Source organism: Gouania willdenowi, chromosome 9, assembly GCF_900634775.1.
Source record: "Gouania willdenowi chromosome 9, fGouWil2.1, whole genome shotgun sequence".
Lineage (NCBI taxonomy): Eukaryota > Metazoa > Chordata > Actinopteri > Blenniiformes > Gobiesocidae > Gouania > Gouania willdenowi.
Genome location: NC_041052.1, coordinates 11,307,920 through 11,327,081, shown reverse-complemented (window position 1 = coordinate 11,327,081; position 19,162 = coordinate 11,307,920). Strand labels below are relative to the sequence as shown.

The following is a 19,162-nucleotide window of genomic DNA, read 5'->3' as shown; positions in this document are numbered from 1 at the left end:
TGCTAGGCATAAATGGTCCCTAAGGCTACACGTTGCTCATAAATATGAATATTTCTGTTAGCAAATCCCTTACTGAGTTAATATTTAAATTTTTGTAGTAAAACAAGAAAGTGCATAGTAGTAGTAGTAGTTGACGTTAGATGTTGTATTTCCCTCCAGGTCTTGTGAAAGCTCCTCTGAAGAGGTCGAGGTCCACAGCCGACGGTGGAGACGAGGAGAGTATGGATCAGCTGCAGGAACAGCTATTGGAGTCTGGAGGACCCGAAGAGGAGCAGAGGACTGACAACACCTCATTACTGAGACTCTTGGAAGAGGGCGAGAAGGTCAGAGAGCGACTGACAAACGTTTGAACAAACAGAATACCTGAGTTGTTAATAATGCACAGGCTTTGTGACAGAACTTGGAATCAAGATCTTCTATTTCCTTATTGCTTATTTTTCCCCGCCACAAAGTGGAAGGGGGATGTTAGTTTGGGCTCCGTCCGTCCATGCTTCCGTCCGTCCGAGTTAAAGGGGACAGCTTTTCACAGAAACCGTTTAAGATAAGATAACCAAATTCAGTGTGTGGCTTCAGGGTATCAATGCCTTGATGGAGTTCGAAAATGAGAAGTGCGCAATTATTTTTTCCGGAGTTATTGCCCTTGTTCCGTTTTTCTTTACTCTGTTTGAGGTATCTTCAAAGGGGACAGTTTTTCTCAGAAACTGTTTAAGATAAGATAACCAAATTTGGTGTGTGGCTTCAGGGTATCAATATTTTGATGGAGTTTGAAAATGAGAAATACGCATTTATTTTTTCCGGAGTTATTGTTCTTGTTTGGTTTTTCTTTACTCTGGGTGAGTTACTATGTAACTAATTTTTTGTATTTTCGGCTTGAATAGAATCATATGCTTGTGAGTATGTTTAAGTGTACTGTTTGATAACACTTCTAAGACTGTGTTTGTGAAAGTTAAGCATAAACAGTGTGTTATATAAATCACTGCTGATCGCGGTAAATGTCAGCATGAGCACATACATGGGTTTTCCCATAGATGTTAGCAAGAAGCTAGCTGACTTTTTGTATAGTGGTATTTTTATACCCCGCCACAAAGTGTGGAAGGTGGATATAGGATTGAGCTTCGTCCATGCGTCTGACTTAAAGGGGACAGTTTTTCTCAGAAACAGTTTAAGACACGATAACCAAATTTGGTGTGTGGCTCCAGGGTATCAATACCTTGATTGAGTTCGAAAATGAGAAGCGTGCAATTATTTTTGCCCTTGTTCTGTTTTTTTGGGGGGGGGGCGGGGGTTGTTGATGACTGTTTTTTTGTTTGGTTCTTTTGTCAAAAACCTTTTTTTTTTTTTTTTTGTATTAAATAAATCTATTTTCTTTCAAGTCATTATGTGATAAAGTATTAGTTCTAATGTGTTAAATCACAATTAGGTAGGTGACAAGCAGTGACTGTGAGGGTAAAAATTGTAGCTCTATCTCAGCTTGCATTGTCAGAGTATTTTAAATGTTTGATTGAACTTTAACTTGGTAACCATTTGTTGTTCGTTTTCATCTATTGCCCCAGATTCAGCACATGTACCGCTGTGCCAGAGTGCAGGGCCTGGACACCAGTGAGGGTTTGCTTCTCTTTGGGAAAGAACACTTTTACGTCATTGACGGATACACCATGACCGTGTCGAGGGAGATCAGAGACATCGATACGCTCCCGTCTAAGTAAGTCCACCCTTCATTTAAAGGCATATTGAACAGACTTGGATAACTGGCGGCCCGAGCGACACGTACGGCCCTTGGTCTGAATTTGTGCGGCCCCAAAGGTAAACGCACACATTGCTAGGAGTGTGACAATATCTCGATACGCCGATATTTTTCCGCACGATCAATTATTGATATGCTCCTGCTAAGTATGGGTTTTTTTTTTTTTTTTTTTTTAAAAAAAACTTTTCTGCTTTTTCACTAAAATGTGCAGGTACGTCTTCACAGAAATGTTGTCACTGTTTGTTGAAGGAACCAATATATTGTTTACTGGAATATTGCACTATAATGGTGTCACTGTTTACAGAAAGCACTATTGAAGATACTTATTTGTTTACATTGGTATGTTGACACTTATTGACAGAAATGTTGCACTAAAATAGTGTCACTGTTCATAGGACATTTTTTCAGAGGTAAAAAATAAAAATTAAATTTTTTCACTTAATCTTTTTTTTCTTGTTATGTCATAGATTATCGTAGATTGAGTTCTGACCAATATATCGATAATTGCAGTATCGTCATATCGTGAGAAAATTGGTATCGTGAGCTTTGTATCGTGTATCGTATCGTATCGTGAGGTACCCAGAGGTTCCCACCCCTACGCATTGTCATTAAAAACAACAAAAATACACAAAATTATTCCCAAAAAAATGACAGAACATTTTTGTTTTTGTTTTGGCACCTCATTTTTTTTTTTAAATTGTTTTGAAATATGCAATCCGGATATGCAAGGTATTCATTTTTCAATATTTCACGAATGATTGATTGGGATATTTCAAACTGATCCAAAATGTATTGGAATCTTCCATGGCGTGAGGGGTATCTTTGAGAATTGTGTTAAAATTCATTAAGTGGGGCGGTGTTTAGCTCAGTGGGTAGAGCGCCCGCCCCATGTACAGAGGCTATAGCTCCTCACCTGCAGCGGGTCCAGGTTCGACTCCCGGCCTGGGACCCTTTCCTGCGTGTCATTCCCTGCTCTCTCTGACCCCCTTTCCTGTCAAGCAACTGTCATATAAAGGCCACTAGAGCCAAAAAAAATCTTTAAAATAAAATAAAAAAAAAAAAAAAAAAAAAAAAAAAAAATTCATTAAGTACTTTTGACGTAACCCTGCTATTAGACTAACAAACAAATACATAAATGCCAGGGAAAACATTACAGCCTTGGCGGAGGTAATGACTCCAAAAATCAAGAAAACTGCAATAAAAATACACAAACTCTTTAGTCTTTCCTGTATTAATGCTCAGATGGACGTCATTCGAAAAGTTGTAATAAATGTTGATAATGTGGCCCTCGGATTAGACGAAATACATTTTCGTGGCCCCCGCTGTGATAAATGTTTCCCATCTTTGATACAGAAGAAGTGGGGCAGAGTTTTGAAAGCTCCAGCCAACAAATGACACAATCGCTGTGTCATTCCTCTCTGAGCTAAGGATGACATCATTCCTCTTGACTCTGCAGTAGAGGCTGTTATTGCCGGGATGCTGTAATGCATCAGATGGAACATGCGTCAGATTATGTGTTTCAATCTTTAAAGAAAGCACTCTGTGTATTCTCATGGGGCTCCATTAGAAAATAGGCAGATGCTCGTTTCTCTTTTTTTCCTCCCAAATGTCTGGAAGAAAACTTTAGGTTTTATTTACCTCTGCTCGTCTCTGAAATACACTAATTAGAGCCTGAGCCTGGGGATCGCTTTTGTACAGCATAAAGCAAACTTTAGGACGCTAAGAAGAATAACAGTAGTTTCAAACTATCATAACTTTTTGATATTTTGCTGTTTTCTGCACTGTCTTCAACAGACTGAATAATGAATGAAACACATTTGTTTAAAGTGTGATTTTGACACCAATTTAAAGTTTTAGCCCAGGCAAAACTTAAATATTTTCTATTTGTACAAATAATAGAGTTCTGCACATAATCCTGGAAGTGATAAGAGAATTAAATTGGCAGCAGCAAAATCTGATTTGTATGTGAGTTCTTTGTGTAAATTGTTGTTAAAACTCCATTTGGTGTTTCAGTTTGCACGAGGCCATTATTCCCAGAGGAGCCAGACAAGGCCAGAGCCAGCTGAAGAGAACCTGCAGCATCTTTGCCTACGAGGACATCAAGGAGGTTCACAAGAGGAGATACTTACTGCAGGTCAGCTGTGACAGACATGTTAAACCTTGCATCAGACACTAAACTGCACACTTTTGTAAATAGATCTAGAAAAAAAAACAATGAACAGAACATAGTTTGTATAAAGTATCAGATGAAGCTATTTTCTGTTTGCATGACAATCCATACACACTCACTAGGTCAGAGGAAGAATGATTGATTAAAGTTTCCTTCTAACTTATTTGTTCATCTATTAATTTACATTTATGAGTTGTTAGTTTATTTTGGGGTAAAGCCGTCTGTTTAAATATCTAAGGCACATACATTGATTGTGTACGATTCACCACCACCTCATTGTTTGTTTGTGTGTTGTTCTATCAGCCCATGGCAGTGGAAGTGTTCTCTGCAGATGGAAGAAACTATTTGTTAGCGTTCCAGAAAGGGGTTCGCAACAAGGTTTACCAAAGGTACAAAAGAGACTCGCACGCACACACACACACACACACACACTCACGCTCACACTGTACGGATGCTGCTTCTCCTGTTTATCTAGTTTATACGTGTTGAACTTTTTCCCTTACTTTTACTTTTTTTATTTTCTTATTACTACTGTGTAACTGTAAAACCTAAGAGGAAGTGGAATGTTGTTGTTTTGATATTGTTTTTTCAACCTTCAGCAGTGATGTACAGTTTCTATTATGGTACCAGTAAAATACTGATTATTATTATAGATATTATTTGTATTTCTTTTTAAATAAAAAACAAACAACACAATATTGCTAATCATCTACATTTTAGGGGTATTAGTATATATTTGTAGGTTTACAGAAGGTTTTTAGTTCTGAGTTTCTTCTGGTTTTTCCTCCAGGTTCCTGGCAGTGGTGCCGTCACTTGCCGACAGCTCCGAGTCCGTTTCAGGCCAAAGGCCCAACACCAGCGTTGAGCAGGGGTAATGCTATAGAGCATTGACTCTCTTTTCTATCAGGAAATACACATTTTAAACACCTTATATTTGCTGCATGTTTGATCATGAATTGATCATGATTTAGTTTTGTTTTTATTGTTAGTATTTCCTAAATTACAATTTTAAATGTCAGTATTACTTGAAACTATTTTACTCATCATTTTTTTCTGCCTTTATCTGTCAGATCCGGCCTTCTCAGCACATTAGTTGGTGAAAAGTCAGTAACTCAAAGATGGGAGGTAAACATGTAAATTTTGTCAATTCAGCTACATTCAATCGTCCTATTTAAACCCAACTAATACCACTCACTGTGTTGTAAAATGGTTTTCAGCGTGGAGAGATCAGTAACTTCCAGTATCTGATGCATCTGAATACGCTGGCGGGACGATCGTACAACGATCTGATGCAGTATCCCGTCTTCCCCTGGATCCTTGCAGACTTTGACTCAGAGGTTATTGATGCTTTTAACCCAACTTTAAAAGAGATATCATGTTTTAGCTGGCAATGATATGGAGCGCATTAATCCTGTTTTGGTCACATTTTTCTGGTGTTTTTAAAAACCAGGAGCTGGACTTGAACAACCCAAAGACTTTCCGTAACCTCGCTAAACCGATGGGTGCTCAAACAGACGACCGGCTGACTCAGTACAAGAAGAGGTACAAAGACTGGGAAGACCCCACGGGTAAGACCCAAACTTTCTTCAAGCCTTTAATTCTCTATTTTATTCCATGGTAATGCATATAATCCCAACAGATATTTTATTGGTCATTCATGATTTATATCATGAACCTGCCAACAACACACAAACACTTGCAGTCATCAACAGAAGAATAGCTAACCAACATGCTTCTTTACACATCAGTATTATTACCTCCACCAAGGAGTTCATATTTTCACCAGCATTTATTTATTTGTTTAGCGCATTTCATACACAATGCAATTTATTGTGCTTTACATGATTAAAAAGAGCAACAGAAAAAATCAAACAGTTTCAAGAATCAATAAAAACATTAAAAAAGATCTAAAATCAACATTAAATCAACAATGAAATAATTTTAAAAAGTCTCCCTTGAGTCATAATGTACTTAGAGCCCTATGTATGTATAAAATTATTAGTATCAATATATAAATGTGTTTACGTCTTCCGATACTTTGTTCTTTTTCCATTCACTTTTAATGAGATAAGTTGGATAAAATAAGACACATTATTTAAGATGAACGTTTACTTTCTACTTTGTGAAGTGGGAAAAAGGGTTAAAATCCTAAATGTTGTTTTACCAGGTGAGACCCCAGCCTACCACTATGGCACACACTACTCATCAGCCATGATTGTAGCTTCCTATCTGGTCCGGATGGAGCCGTTCACTCAGATCTTCCTCAGACTTCAGGTTTGAACTGACTCTTCCTTTCATTTCTGGTTTTAGAAAACTATGTACCAGCTTTCTCAGACTGTCATTTGACTCATGATTTCCACCTGTGAAAGGGGAAAGGAGACTTTAGGTTTTGACTGACTGACAAACCCTTGTGTACCTTGTTGTTGTTTCCAGGGAGGCCACTTCGACCTGGCTGACCGGATGTTCCACAGCGTGCGTGAAGCATGGCTTTCAGCCTCCAAACACAACATGGCTGACGTGAAGGAGCTCATCCCAGAGTTCTTCTATCTGCCCGAGTTCTTGCTCAACTCCAACAACTTTGACCTAGGTACGTACCTCCAAATGTTTAATAAGGCTATTTAAGGTCCTTCAATATATTTGAGCTAGTGGTGTGTTCTTTATTGGTCCAAAAATGTGTCCAGTTGGTCCAAAATGCTGCTGCCCACCTCTTAACTGGTTCTTTTTTGGATTGATTTAAGATTTTACTTGTTTTTTTTTAAGGCATTACATGGATTGGCTGTGGCACCCTCTTAACTTTCTGATCTTTCAATCGTGCACACTCCTTACCGTTCACTGAGGTCTGCTCACCAGCTGCTCCCATTTGTTCTGAGGTCTAGACTGAAAACTAGGAGCTCTCGTACAGTTGATACATTTAAAACTCCTTTAAAACCCCATTTATATGCAGAAGAACCAGACTGAGAACTGGCATTCTTGGTTCTGTATTTTTATTTATTTTATCTTGGTTTTTTTACTACATTTTATAACCTCTATACAGCACTTGGGTCAATGTCTGTTGTTTTGAAATGTGCTCTCTAAATAAAATTGACTTAACTTGACTTGACTTTATTGCCTCAGGGGCCAAACAGAACGGCACCAGACTGGGCGATGTGATCCTCCCACCGTGGGCTAAAGGCGACCCTCGAGAGTTCATCCGAGTTCACAGAGAGGCAAGAAACAAACCCAACTGTCAACTCTTCTGAAACCATACCTTTGGAAACATTGTAACGTTCCTGTTTTTCTCTCTGTGTAACGTCAGGCATTAGAGTGTGACTACGTGTCGGCCCACCTCCATGAATGGATAGACCTGATCTTTGGCTACAAGCAGCAGGGCCCTCCTGCTGTGGAGGCCGTCAACGTCTTTCACCACTTATTCTACGAGGGCCAAGTGGATATCTACAACATCAACGACCCACTCAAAGAGACAGCCACTATTGGCTTCATCAACAACTTTGGACAAATCCCCAAACAGGTAATGCTCTGTGGTTTTATCTCTTAGATTGACTGTCTGCATAGTTTCAACATTTGTTCCTGTTTTCTGCCTCTATTGATATTGCCAAGAGAATTGTAAATAACACAATACAGTTTTTCTGCAAACTTGAATGAAAATGATCGATTACGTGAATTTTGAATATTTGTAATAAAATTCTTGGGGAAAGCTTACTTGTAGTATCTTGCATCACATTTCTTCTGCTCTTTCAGCTCTTTAAGAAGCCCCACCCTCCTAAACGGGTACGCAGTAAAAGCAACTGTGATGTAACAGGGGTGCCTCCGAGCTCCAGCAGCGACAAGATCTTCTTCCATCAGCTGGATAACCTCAGACCATCTCTTGCTGCAGTTAAAGGTACAGCTTAGTAGAAAACTGTGGGTCTGTTTTAAACAATACATGCACTCTGGGGGACGTTTGCGGCTGGATATGTCTGTTGATTCTTTCCATGGAAGACGTGGAAGACATTAACATGATTGGAATTATGGTAGCAGGCATGGTGCTGATTGGAGCTTGCAGCTTTCTGACCTATCGCCAAGTCCTTTTTACGTTGGCAACTGTTTTGGGAAGGCTGCCAGTCATTTCTGAAGGATGGAGCAGGGCTCTCAATCGTTTATCACTCATGTGATGAACAATCTCAATGGCAAACAGGAGCTGCTTTTGGATCGTGTACGTGGAATTGAAACCAACTTGGAGAAGTTGAGTGCTCGGCTTACAAGTTAAAAAGGCCACCTTATTGGATTAATGCAGAGAGACCCGGGACACAAGGCTATTAAAATTGACCTAGCCTGAATCAAAAACACATTGCTTGTCTTCTTTTGGCTCCCAAAGCAAGCCATTCAAGGCTGCCTCATCTATCCATCACCAGGATGTTTCTGTAGACAGACGCTCCGTCCTCTCCAATAGGGAACCCAGTTTAAAACCTGCCTTTTCCCCTTACCAATGTTTTGTTGTTCTCCCATTTTTCATCTAAATACGGGGCGCCGCCCTTGTGGTGAACCAGTTCTCTCGCGCCTGTCCTCCCATGTCATGTGTTATATGTGATTGTCTTTTCATGTTTTCTCGGATGGGATGAAACTTGAATGAAATTTTGTTGCTCTGTAACATGTGCAATGACAAATACAGTTGATTCTGAAATCCTTTAGACTAGCATCTAAATCCAGCCCGCAAATGACAGAGGAAACATGAATCATTGTGTAAATTTTTAACCAATTCAGTTGTAGGAATCTTAACACCTCCAAATGCACAAATTCAATGAAACTCCACAATATTTACCCATACTTATATCACGAGTCATTTTTAATCTTAAACTACTGAAAGAACTCAATTTTTCCAAACTCGCAATTTTTCTTGAAATTTTTTTCACACAATTTTCCCCAAATCAAGGAAATTTAAAAGTGAAGAACTTGCAGGGACTGATATCTGTCACTTATTGCTTGGATTTGGTCGGTGCTTAATACATACTGTATATAACATGTATACATGGTATTGCAAAACAAGGCACTATAATGTGGACATCTCTTGTTTTCCTTCCTAATATCTGCAACCTACTGCTCCGTATTTGGCCTGAACTAAAATGAGTTTGACAACCCTCCTTTAGAGGATCAGAGAAAGGATTATTGGATTAAAAATGCTTTATATTTATCAATAAATTGAATGCTGAGTGTGAAACCCTAATCTAAATTAGTCCACTGTTGATGAGCATCCGCTGCTTGCCATATGAACAACAGTCATTCTCTTTGTGTAGAATGTTCCAGCAGTGGCGTGTTACCATTAATTGCAGGTATTTTATCATAGTTATAACACTGTAATCAACTGGGAACTATGTTTATTGTGCTGCCTCTGCTACAAAGACTGTTGTTTTTGACATTGAAGTTGTTTAGAGAAATTCGCCTCGATTCAAAGGGCACGGCTCAATGGCTGACTGTTTAAAACCCTTTAGGGAACTGCACTGATATCAATCTACGCTTCTCTTTGTTCAGAACTGAAGGAGCCTGTGGGACAGATTGTGTGCACTGATAAAGGCATCCTTGCCGTCGAGCAAAACAAAGTCCTCGTTCCCCCCACCTGGAGCAAAACCTTCGCTTGGGGCTACGCTGACCTCAGCTGCCGCATGGCCAACTATGAATCTGACAAGGTCTGTCGTTTCAAGTAGAAGAAGTCACGACTTTATTACGTTTACACCACGTTTAAACTTTTTCACTGGACTGAACAAATGAGACAAATGTTATGGAAAATACTCATTTATTTGTTTTGCTTTTTACATGTCCTAGAAAATACTGTTAATTACCCTAAAGTTTAGACATTTTAGCTAAAAAAAAACAAGAAAAACAACAATAACCTGATTTGTACTGAATCTTGAAGTCTCATCTAAATTGAAACTATGTCCTCTGAAAATTGATTGTTCTCCTCGCTCTTTTGTTTCAGGCTCTAGTGGTGTACGAGTGTCTGTTCGAGTGGGGTCAGATCCTCTGTGCCATATGTCCCAACCCCAAACTGGTGATCACTGGAGGCACCTCCACCGCCATCTGTGTGTGGGAGACGGGAAACTCCAAGGAGAGGGCCAAGTCACTTACACTCAAACAGGCGAGTGCAAAGCAGATTTCCCTGGAAGAAGATGATAAAGCGGGAGCTAAATGAAACTATAAAAGAGGCTCCAACATACTAATTCAAAATTTCTGTAATTCCATTTCAGAGTTTACGCATTTTTACGTCAGTTTAACCTTTTCTGTCTTGTTTCCGTTTCATCGCCTTTCCGTATTTAGATGTAATTACTGGCTTTTAAACTTCCAAAGTCATGCCAAACATGCTTAATACAGTTAATTGAGTTATTTCGTATTTCTCTGCTGTATTTGCATCAAAAGCTTGCAGGATTTTGCACGAGATTTGACAGTTATCCATTTGTCTAAACATTAGGCTACACATTTTATGTTGGAAAGTTGCATGAAAAGAGGTGCTGTTGTCCCAAAATATGTCAGTGAAGGTTTAGTCTGCATCATATAGCTATTATTCATTTCAGGAGGTCAACTCCATCATACCGCGTAACATCATATCATATATGTTTTTTTGTTTTTTGACCACCCGTTTACGCTAAAGAAGTTTGTGTACATGTTTGATATTGTCCCAAAATTATGATAACAATATTAAGATGGGTGTTTCTACTTATTAGGTCTCTTTTGAAAACCTCATTGTTGCAATGAGACTCCCTTTTTAAGTGAAGGTTTTGAATAACAATAATAATAATTGTAAAAAATTACACTACCACGTTTAGACCTTATTAGGAATATGAAGCCTGTTAAAAAAACTCATCTAAAAGCGATGATTTATTGACAATCAAAACACACAGTGAATCTTTTGGTGTTTTTATTGAATAAAAAAAGGAAAACAAAGCCCAACACCACATTAACAGAGGATTTTTTTAAAATTGAATATCATGGTTAAAAAAATATATATAGATTTTTTTTTTTTAATTTGACCTGCTCTGGTGAAATTTAACCTAAAAAAATATACATTATTAATGTTTTTTTAATTATCTTTTATTCTAGGCGCTATTGGGACACACCGACGCAGTCACATGTCTGACAGCATCCTCTGCATACCACATTGTCGTTAGTGGCTCACGGGATCGAACTTGCATCATTTGGGACCTAAACAAGTTGTCCTTCGTGACGCAGCTCAGAGGCCACAGGGCTCCTGTCTCAGCTCTGTGCATTAACGAACTCACGGTTGGTCCCTGCATCTTTTCATCTACACACATTGTTGCTATTAATAATGAATGATAGAGCAGAAATCAGCCTAATGGATCCCATAAACTGCGTGTTTGTGTTCCCACAGGGAGATATTATATCGTGTGCAGGAACCTACATTCATGTCTGGAGCATCAATGGCAGCCCCATCGCCAGTGCTAACACCTTCACTGGTCGCAGCCAGCAGATCCTGTGCTGCTGCGTGTCCGAGATGAACGAGTGGGACATGCAGAATGTCATTGTCACCGGCCATTCGGATGGCGTTGTCAGGGTAAATCAGATTTTTACTTTTACCTGCCAACGCTGTTCTTTCCTTTAATAATCAAAGCAAATATTAGTTGTGATGTTTTTTTTTTTATGGCTTAACCCAATCGGTCCAGAATTTGACTGATTAGTTTTACTTCTGTGATGAAAAATGATGGGTTTTTTTCAGTTTTGGAGGATGGAATTCCTCCAAGTCCCAGAAACCCCTGCTCCAGAGCCAGTGGAGTCAGATATACCTGACTGTTGTGAGGAGAAAATTGGTGAGTCCCAAGTATCAAACTGTAGATGTACCATGTATTCATGTTTTTTTTCAGGTGTTCTTAATGTTTGAGGTTAACTTTCTTTATTTTATTTTATTTATTTTCATTGTTTTTGATGAATTACTACATGTTCTCAATCACATATTTGCAATATCGCTTAAAAAAAAAAAAAAAAAAAAAAACTCCACAAAGAATGATTTCCTTATGCCTCCAAAGGTGGGGAGAGTCACAACGGTGAGGATGAAAGCAGCGACTCTGATGGTGATGAACCCAGTCTGAGTCAAGAACCCAAAGCCCCAAACAACCCTTCAACAGGCGGAGGCAGCCAACCAGGAAGCACCGTGCATAGACCCAGAGGTACGCAACTCCCAGCTCTGCCCTTTCCTACGTCACTGTTGTAGGATTTTCAGTAATTAATATAATCATTAACTTTTTACAAGATGTGTTTCCAAGCTGTTTTTTTGTCCTCGTCACAAAAAAAGGGGAAAGATTGCAGGTTTTGCCCATTGAAAAATGTCCAACAGTTTAAAATTTAAGTTCAGCTTTAAAGTTTTTCTGTCGTTTTGCTTTTTCAAATACAATTTTTAATCCATTTTAAAAGGTGACCTCAACAACATTGTATCACGATGTAGATCAGTGGTTCTCAACCTTTTTTGGATCGTGACCCTGAGGACCCTGAAGACTTTCTTTTCTTCTAGAACTACTTTTTGATCATGTTTGTTATACTGTGTTACAAATACAGAGTGCAGATGTTTTATGATGCAATTTTGTTTGAACTAGATTTATATTTGAGAAAGTGGAAGTATAATAAAGAATAATTAATTTAAAAAGTCAGTACATTTTATTTATCAGTTCGTAAAAAAAATAAATTCCAGGCGTCTCCAATTGGGGTCACAACCCCGGAGTTGAAAAAAGCTGATATAGATGGTAGTGAGTATAACCGTTACATTACTAATCAAATCAACTTTCAGGTCCGTCAGCCTAGGCTTGGGCCTCGATTTATTTATTAATTTAATCATTAACTTTTTAAAAGATGTGGTTTCACATAAACCATTTACTTTCCTTGTCATATCATTGCATCATTTTTTAAAAAGTGGAAAAGTTTAAAAATTTAACTTCACATACATCAGTCAGACTATTTTTCTATTGTTTTGCATTTTTAATAAAATGTTTTATCCATTTTTAAAAGTGATATCAACAATATTGTATCACGATATACTGTAGATGGTAGGTAGTACCGTAAGTACAACTATTACATTCCTAATCAAACCATCTTCCAGGTCCGTCAGCGCGGACTGGGGCCTCGTGGTCAATGGACAGCGGCTCCGATGATTCCCATCGATGGTCCGACACCCTTAGCATCGATGAGAAGGACGGCTTTGTGTTCGTCAACTACTCTGAAGGCCAAACCAGACTCCACCATCCACACCCGCCCCACCCGCCTCACCCAGGCCAGGGTTCGGCCCCTCACCCGGCCTCTGTGGAGGCTCGATTGTACAGTCAGCTCAGGGCCGGTGAGTCTTCCTCTCAGCGCTGTATTTAATCTGCAGGTTGTTTTCTGCTAATTGTCGATGTGTGTCTGTGTGCGGACAGGCCACAGATGGGAGCGCCAGCTGGTGTTTCGAAGTAAACTCACAATGCACACAGCGTTTGATCGCAAAGACAACGCACACCCAGCAGAGATCACATCCCTCGCCATCTCCAAGTAAGAACGCCATGAACAAGTCAGCTCTCGTAAGATAAGATATTAGGGGTGTGTATTGGTACGAGACGATATGTTACATGATTTGCATGACACAATATGACATATCCCGATACTAAACAATATGAAACATATCGCAATATCAAGAATTGCAAATTTCACCTTTACAAGTACAAAATAGTATGAAATAGAATGTATTTCTTTTTTTTTTTTACTTGCGAGAACAGGTAAATAGTAAATGTCATTCAAGTACTAATATAAAAAACAAGTCGTATGATTATCTTTTTCTTCTTTTTTTTCTATTTTTATTTCATGATTTCATGATTCTGTTAAATTCTTAAATTCTTTTTTTTTTTTTTTTTTTAACTAACCACATACATCTAGAAAAGTGCTCAGTATGTTTTATGAAAATAAAGTGTAATCAACTTCCAAACTAAAATGCATTGAGTAGTGATGTAATTTAACAAGGTCTGATGTGTGTGGCTCACTGACACCGAGTGACGAGGCGTTTACATGCTATGCATATGTTAGCGCAATTCAATGGTTTTTCGTTAAAAAAAAACAAGATGAATTAAAATCTATTCTGACATTTTTTGGATCGATACGATAATCATGCTGTGAAATATCGCGATATATTGCAGAATCTATTGTTTCTTACACCCTTACAAGAGATAATACAATGCTTTATTAGTCTCACAATGAGGAAATTGAGTGAGTAAAATATTATTTCGGGAGCTGACTTCACCTCAGTTTGAGTTTCTGCCTCCAAACCTTGACTTTTTTCTTCCTCAACTTTCAGGGACCACAGTAAGATCCTGGTGGGCGACGGGCACGGCCGGGTTTTCAGCTGGTCGGTCAGCGACCAGCCTGGCCGCTCTGCAGCTGATCACTGGGTGAAGGACGAGGTGGTGGACAGCTGCTCCGGCTGCCCCGCCCGCTTCTCGCTTACCGAGCGTCGCCATCACTGCAGGAATTGTGGGCAGCTCTTTTGTCAGAAGTAAGAGGATTATAGCAGCAGCAGGAGTTATTGATTATTGATACATTTAGATAGAAACAAGAACACTCAGAGAGCGCAAACCTCCGCCAAGCACCAAATCTCATCTTTGGTCAGATATTGGCAGTTATCTGGATCAGTGATCGTGATCATGGTACTGTGATCATTCACACTTTAAAGGCTTGGAAGAAAGTTATATCTATATTAATAACCATACAGTAGGACCAATTGGATTTCTTAAAGATCGATATGTTAAGGTTTCATTTCTTGAGACAACTTTTTTCCAGGAAATTTACTTTGAAATGTACTTAACTTGACAGTTCTGACAGGCTGGCCACGCCCCCTGTCACCCTGGAGAAGAGAGTCCCAGGTGTGAGATATTAAAGCTCTGCTTCCTGATCTCGATGTCTTCTTTAATACAATACATCAGTTTTATATAGCGCTATTTTGGGAACTCGTAAGTCGCTTTACATAATTAAGGGATTATTCTTTCACTCCATACTTAGTGGTGGTAAGCTACTATTGTAGCCACAGCTGCCCTCAGGCAGACTGATTATTTGATCCATTGTTTGTGTTTGTTTCCTTCTGTCCCAATCATTTTTGTGTTGTCCCAGTCCATTACGCCTCTGAGGAAGACTGACACTTGGCAGCCGAAATATGTCGGGAGATCAAATGAAATTTCCTGAAAATAAGTTGAAACCATAACATATTATTCATGAAATAAGACAAAATGAACTTGCTGGATTAATAAAAATTGGTCAATTATGAATACATGTATGATTTTTTTAGCATTCGCCACTGATGAGAGGGATTTTTTAATTCTTCAAACTGATCCAGAATTATTTTATTTACGTGTAAAACTCAAGGCGCCCCCTTTCTCTTATTTCTGAATCCAAGTACGCCGTTTGCCCAACTACAGTACAACACTTTGCTCAGAATACTATAGAGCATAATGATGGAATGAATGAATGTTAACACATATTTTAAATAATCTAACTTTGTAAATACGTCGAATTAAACAGTATTTGGTCCCTCTTGAATAGATTTATTTCTATAGTTTTTGTCATTTCCGGTCATCTCCCGCCTATCGTGCGACTAAACACGGTCTACAATTTTCAGTTCATGTTCTCATCAACGTAATTTCCATAATCATTATTATGATTATCATTTTTAACCAGAAAAAGTTTTAAAATCCCCATATTTTGAATGATTGTATTTGTTAATTTTCCACTTTCAAGTACCCCCTGTATAGGGGTGAGCATTGGCAAGTATGTTGCAATACGATACGAAAAAAAATCTCAATTTTTCCCCAAAATCTGCAATTTTTTCATGATTATTTCAAAAACTCTCCCCAATTTACAAAAAAAAAAATTGGCCACAAAAACTGAAAAATGTAAAGTGAAGATCCTGCAGGTACTATGTCACCTATCAGTATCATATATATTTTATTATTTATTTATATGTGGGAGTACAAACTCAAGTACATTAATGTTTTAATTACTCATTTTCCCACCTAAAATCTGCGGCTCACTTAAGATAAACTTCTGTGTATTTGGCCCCTAAACTAAAATGAGTTTGATACCCCTGAGTATATTGATCCAGATCCCCTCCAAATTAATTGAAATCCATGGCATAAGGTCGACCTTTGGTTAAAATGTGGTCAAAATGAGTTAAAGTACTTTCAATGTAATCCTGCTAAAAGTCAAACAAACAAATAAATAAACAGCGGAGATGAAAACGATGCTCCATCTTTTACAAAAGTATCTTGTAATCCCTCTCCCGTCCTGTGGGGGGTGGAACCTTTGATCTACCTTGCACGACCGAGCTCATTTTATGGTAACTTTTTCTCTTATTTCAACCACATCTGTTCTCTTGTGCAGATGCAGTCGGTTCCAGTCTGAGATCAAGCGTTTGAAGATTTCGTCTCCCGTGCGCGTTTGTCAGAACTGTTACTACAACCTTCAACACGAACGAAGCGCTGAGGACGGCTGCAAAAACTGAGCTCTGCCCCTCCCCCCAAAATAAGACGAAGAGGAAGAAGGAGGAGCCTTTTAAGGAAACTGGAAAGCATTTCATTATTTCCCCGTGAAGCAGCGATCCCTCCACATTTCCCTCCTTTAAACTCCGGAAGCATCTTTGAACAGCAGCTGAGGTTGGTTTAATCTGTGAGGAAACATCAATCACCTGCACCCACTTTCACTTTGTGGAAAATAGCACTGTTTAATGTGGCCATGCTGAAAACTCCCAATCAATCACTGACATTCTGCTTCGAGAACTATTAAGACTTTCCTCACAGGATCCACAGTTAAATATGTTTATAATGTAAATAAATACTTATCTTGGCCTTTTTAATGCAAACACATGCAGATCACAAAAAGGCCAATGAGAAGAAGGAAGAAAAAAAAAGATACACCACATTAAATGTAACATAGCGTTGGGATTAACCGGCACAGGTTGTTAAGAAAAACATCAAAGTCACGACACAATCCAGAGAAGAAGAAGAAGAAAAGGTAAAGACACGCAGGTCAGAAGTTGTTCATTTTGGAAACTGATCTTAGAATTTCATTGTTTACAAAATGATTTCATATGTTAAGCCTTCACCTTTAGGAACCTGTGAGATGAAATTAGTATTTTTTTTCTTTCTTTGGACTTTCTTTATTTATTCATTTCATATTCTAACCCATTATCATCCGCTTTATATGACGGTCATTATTTGTGGACTTGTTTGTTGCTGCTGCTGCTCTCTGAAGACTGGATTCACCATCATTTCACATTCTGGGTTATTTACTCTAAGCAGATCGCTCTGAAATCTGTAAGTCCTTTTTTTTTTCTTTAAGTCTTTATTTGTTGACGAAAATGTTTTATTTTTTCTCCTTTGTTTCCTTCCGGGCTCATCTAGTTTTTGTTAGTGAGACACCATTGTAGATAAAGATATGGTTTCTTTTTGGTGGGGGAAAAAAAAAACGAGTCCTGGACATGAATGTTTTCACACATCCGTACGGATATTCATAAAAAGGGACTTAATTGTTATTATTTTTTTCATGTTTGTTTTTTGTCTTGTTGGTTTCCTCATGCGTTGGATGTCTATCCAACCTTGTGGCATTAATTCAGATAAGAAATCAAAGCACTAGACACACTTTATCCTCGTTGCTCGTCCACATAAAGACCTCGACGCACTGCCGTGTGGATCATGAATCCGTGTCAAAACGGAGAGTTACTCGCCGGCGAGTAGCCTCGGCATTGCTCACAATTGGCACGAGCTTAATACTCAAACAGAAATGATTTAGACTGTTTATGGAGGCTATTTTTTTTTTGGATGTTGGTACATTAAATATATTTTAAAAAAGGCAGCAATTCAACAGTTTCGCTGCTTGATTAGTTTGTCTCCCCAGATCAGTCACTGTGTCACTCGAACTGTGTGAGATCGAACTGAAATATAGGATTAATACGAGGTTTGTTGACACACAAATCTACATCTTTCTGTGTATTTTCAGCATTTAAATGACGTATGTAGATCAGAACTTCTAGGTTATCCACTAAGTTGTCGCACATAAAACCTAACTTGGTTTTGTTATTATTATTATTATTATTATTTTGTTTTCTGATTTTGTTTATAAATGTAAAAAAGCCTGTATGTAATGATGTTTCTTTGAAGTGTCCCAGGTGTAAAGGCTTGTTAAGGCTCTGAAAGGCCACATGTAAAGTTCGAACAAGATGTAAATAATCCATTGAGTTCATGACATCTGAGCCGAACGTTGAACAAATCTGCGTTTCGATGACAAAAGGTCGTGAACGCAGCTTAAAAACTTAAGAGAGAATTTATTTCCTGTGTAATATGTTAAGTAAAGATTTTACGTCACTGAAACACTCAAAAGATATACTTGCATTTATTGACGACATGATTTTTAGCCTTTTTTTTTGAAATATCCATTTTTTGAAAAGTCATTTTCGTTCTTGTATTTTCGTTATGTTCACAAACTGCAGAACGTGGAACTTGTGCTGCCACTAGAGGGCGATAAAGACATTTTAGCGTTACATTTTTGGGAGTTGCAATAATATCAGATTCAATCATTGCGTTAAAGACACATTATTCACGCTTTGTTGCATGTAACGCCAAATAATGTGAAGGAATTAACACACATTTGTGAGATTTTCGTCTTTGCCGTGATTGATTTTTGCAGTTCTGGCAGATTTTAAAAATACTCAAATAATCATGCAATAATAATAATGGTAATACATCAATTTTAAACAGCGCTTTTTTACAGAAAAAGAATGAAGTTTTAAAGGGGATAGGGGGCAATTGTTTCAATAGTCATTGATTGCAGTGAATAAACATTGCCCCCACAATAGTAAGACAATGCTCCTACGGTTAATTCATTAAACTTCTGCCAACATTTCTCCGTAAACTCTAATATTTGTTGCCTTGTTTGGTTACGTATTTTGTTGGTACGTGTTTTCTAGGATTTCCCTTTGCTTTGCTTCTATTCTTGTGCTCATTTACATCACTGTTAAAGGCTCAGAGTGCAACAACAACAACATTTTACTTTCTTTACTGTCCACCTTTTTCATGTTCCTTATTCATGTCTTCACTACTGCATTCTCGTGATTTTCAGCTTGTGTAGAAGGTGAAGCTGAAATATTGATTGAATGGTTGCACAGAATGTAAATTGCGAAAAGATTCAACACTTCTTCTGACTTTATTGTTTGATTTCCCATCATTTTCCCTGTGAAATATTAAAAAAAAAAAAAAAATGTTCTT

The 19,162-nt window shown here is 38.2% G+C and overlaps 1 protein-coding gene across 7 annotated transcripts in view; it reads left to right on the top strand.

Annotated features, from left to right (window-relative positions):
* The window catches only part of wdfy3 (WD repeat and FYVE domain containing 3), a 105,514-nt gene extending 86,589 nt beyond the window's left edge, over positions 1 to 18,925 (top strand). For all 7 annotated transcript variants that reach the window (XM_028456401.1, XM_028456402.1, XM_028456403.1 and 4 more), the window contains 23 exons: positions 160 to 323; positions 1,554 to 1,702; positions 3,758 to 3,878; positions 4,218 to 4,303; positions 4,705 to 4,785; positions 4,985 to 5,039; positions 5,132 to 5,251; positions 5,365 to 5,482; positions 6,082 to 6,188; positions 6,348 to 6,501; positions 7,029 to 7,120; positions 7,210 to 7,422; positions 7,653 to 7,794; positions 9,420 to 9,574; positions 9,865 to 10,023; positions 10,983 to 11,162; positions 11,272 to 11,454; positions 11,617 to 11,707; positions 11,924 to 12,064; positions 12,988 to 13,221; positions 13,301 to 13,412; positions 14,209 to 14,406; positions 16,284 to 18,925. In XM_028456401.1, coding sequence (XP_028312202.1) covers positions 160 to 323; positions 1,554 to 1,702; positions 3,758 to 3,878; positions 4,218 to 4,303; positions 4,705 to 4,785; positions 4,985 to 5,039; positions 5,132 to 5,251; positions 5,365 to 5,482; positions 6,082 to 6,188; positions 6,348 to 6,501; positions 7,029 to 7,120; positions 7,210 to 7,422; positions 7,653 to 7,794; positions 9,420 to 9,574; positions 9,865 to 10,023; positions 10,983 to 11,162; positions 11,272 to 11,454; positions 11,617 to 11,707; positions 11,924 to 12,064; positions 12,988 to 13,221; positions 13,301 to 13,412; positions 14,209 to 14,406; positions 16,284 to 16,404 — 3,176 coding nt within the window. In that variant the 3' untranslated portion in view covers positions 16,405 to 18,925. The remainder of the gene's footprint in view (positions 1 to 159; positions 324 to 1,553; positions 1,703 to 3,757; positions 3,879 to 4,217; positions 4,304 to 4,704; positions 4,786 to 4,984; positions 5,040 to 5,131; positions 5,252 to 5,364; positions 5,483 to 6,081; positions 6,189 to 6,347; positions 6,502 to 7,028; positions 7,121 to 7,209; positions 7,423 to 7,652; positions 7,795 to 9,419; positions 9,575 to 9,864; positions 10,024 to 10,982; positions 11,163 to 11,271; positions 11,455 to 11,616; positions 11,708 to 11,923; positions 12,065 to 12,987; positions 13,222 to 13,300; positions 13,413 to 14,208; positions 14,407 to 16,283) is intronic.
* The last annotated feature ends 237 nt before the right edge of the window (positions 18,926 to 19,162 follow it).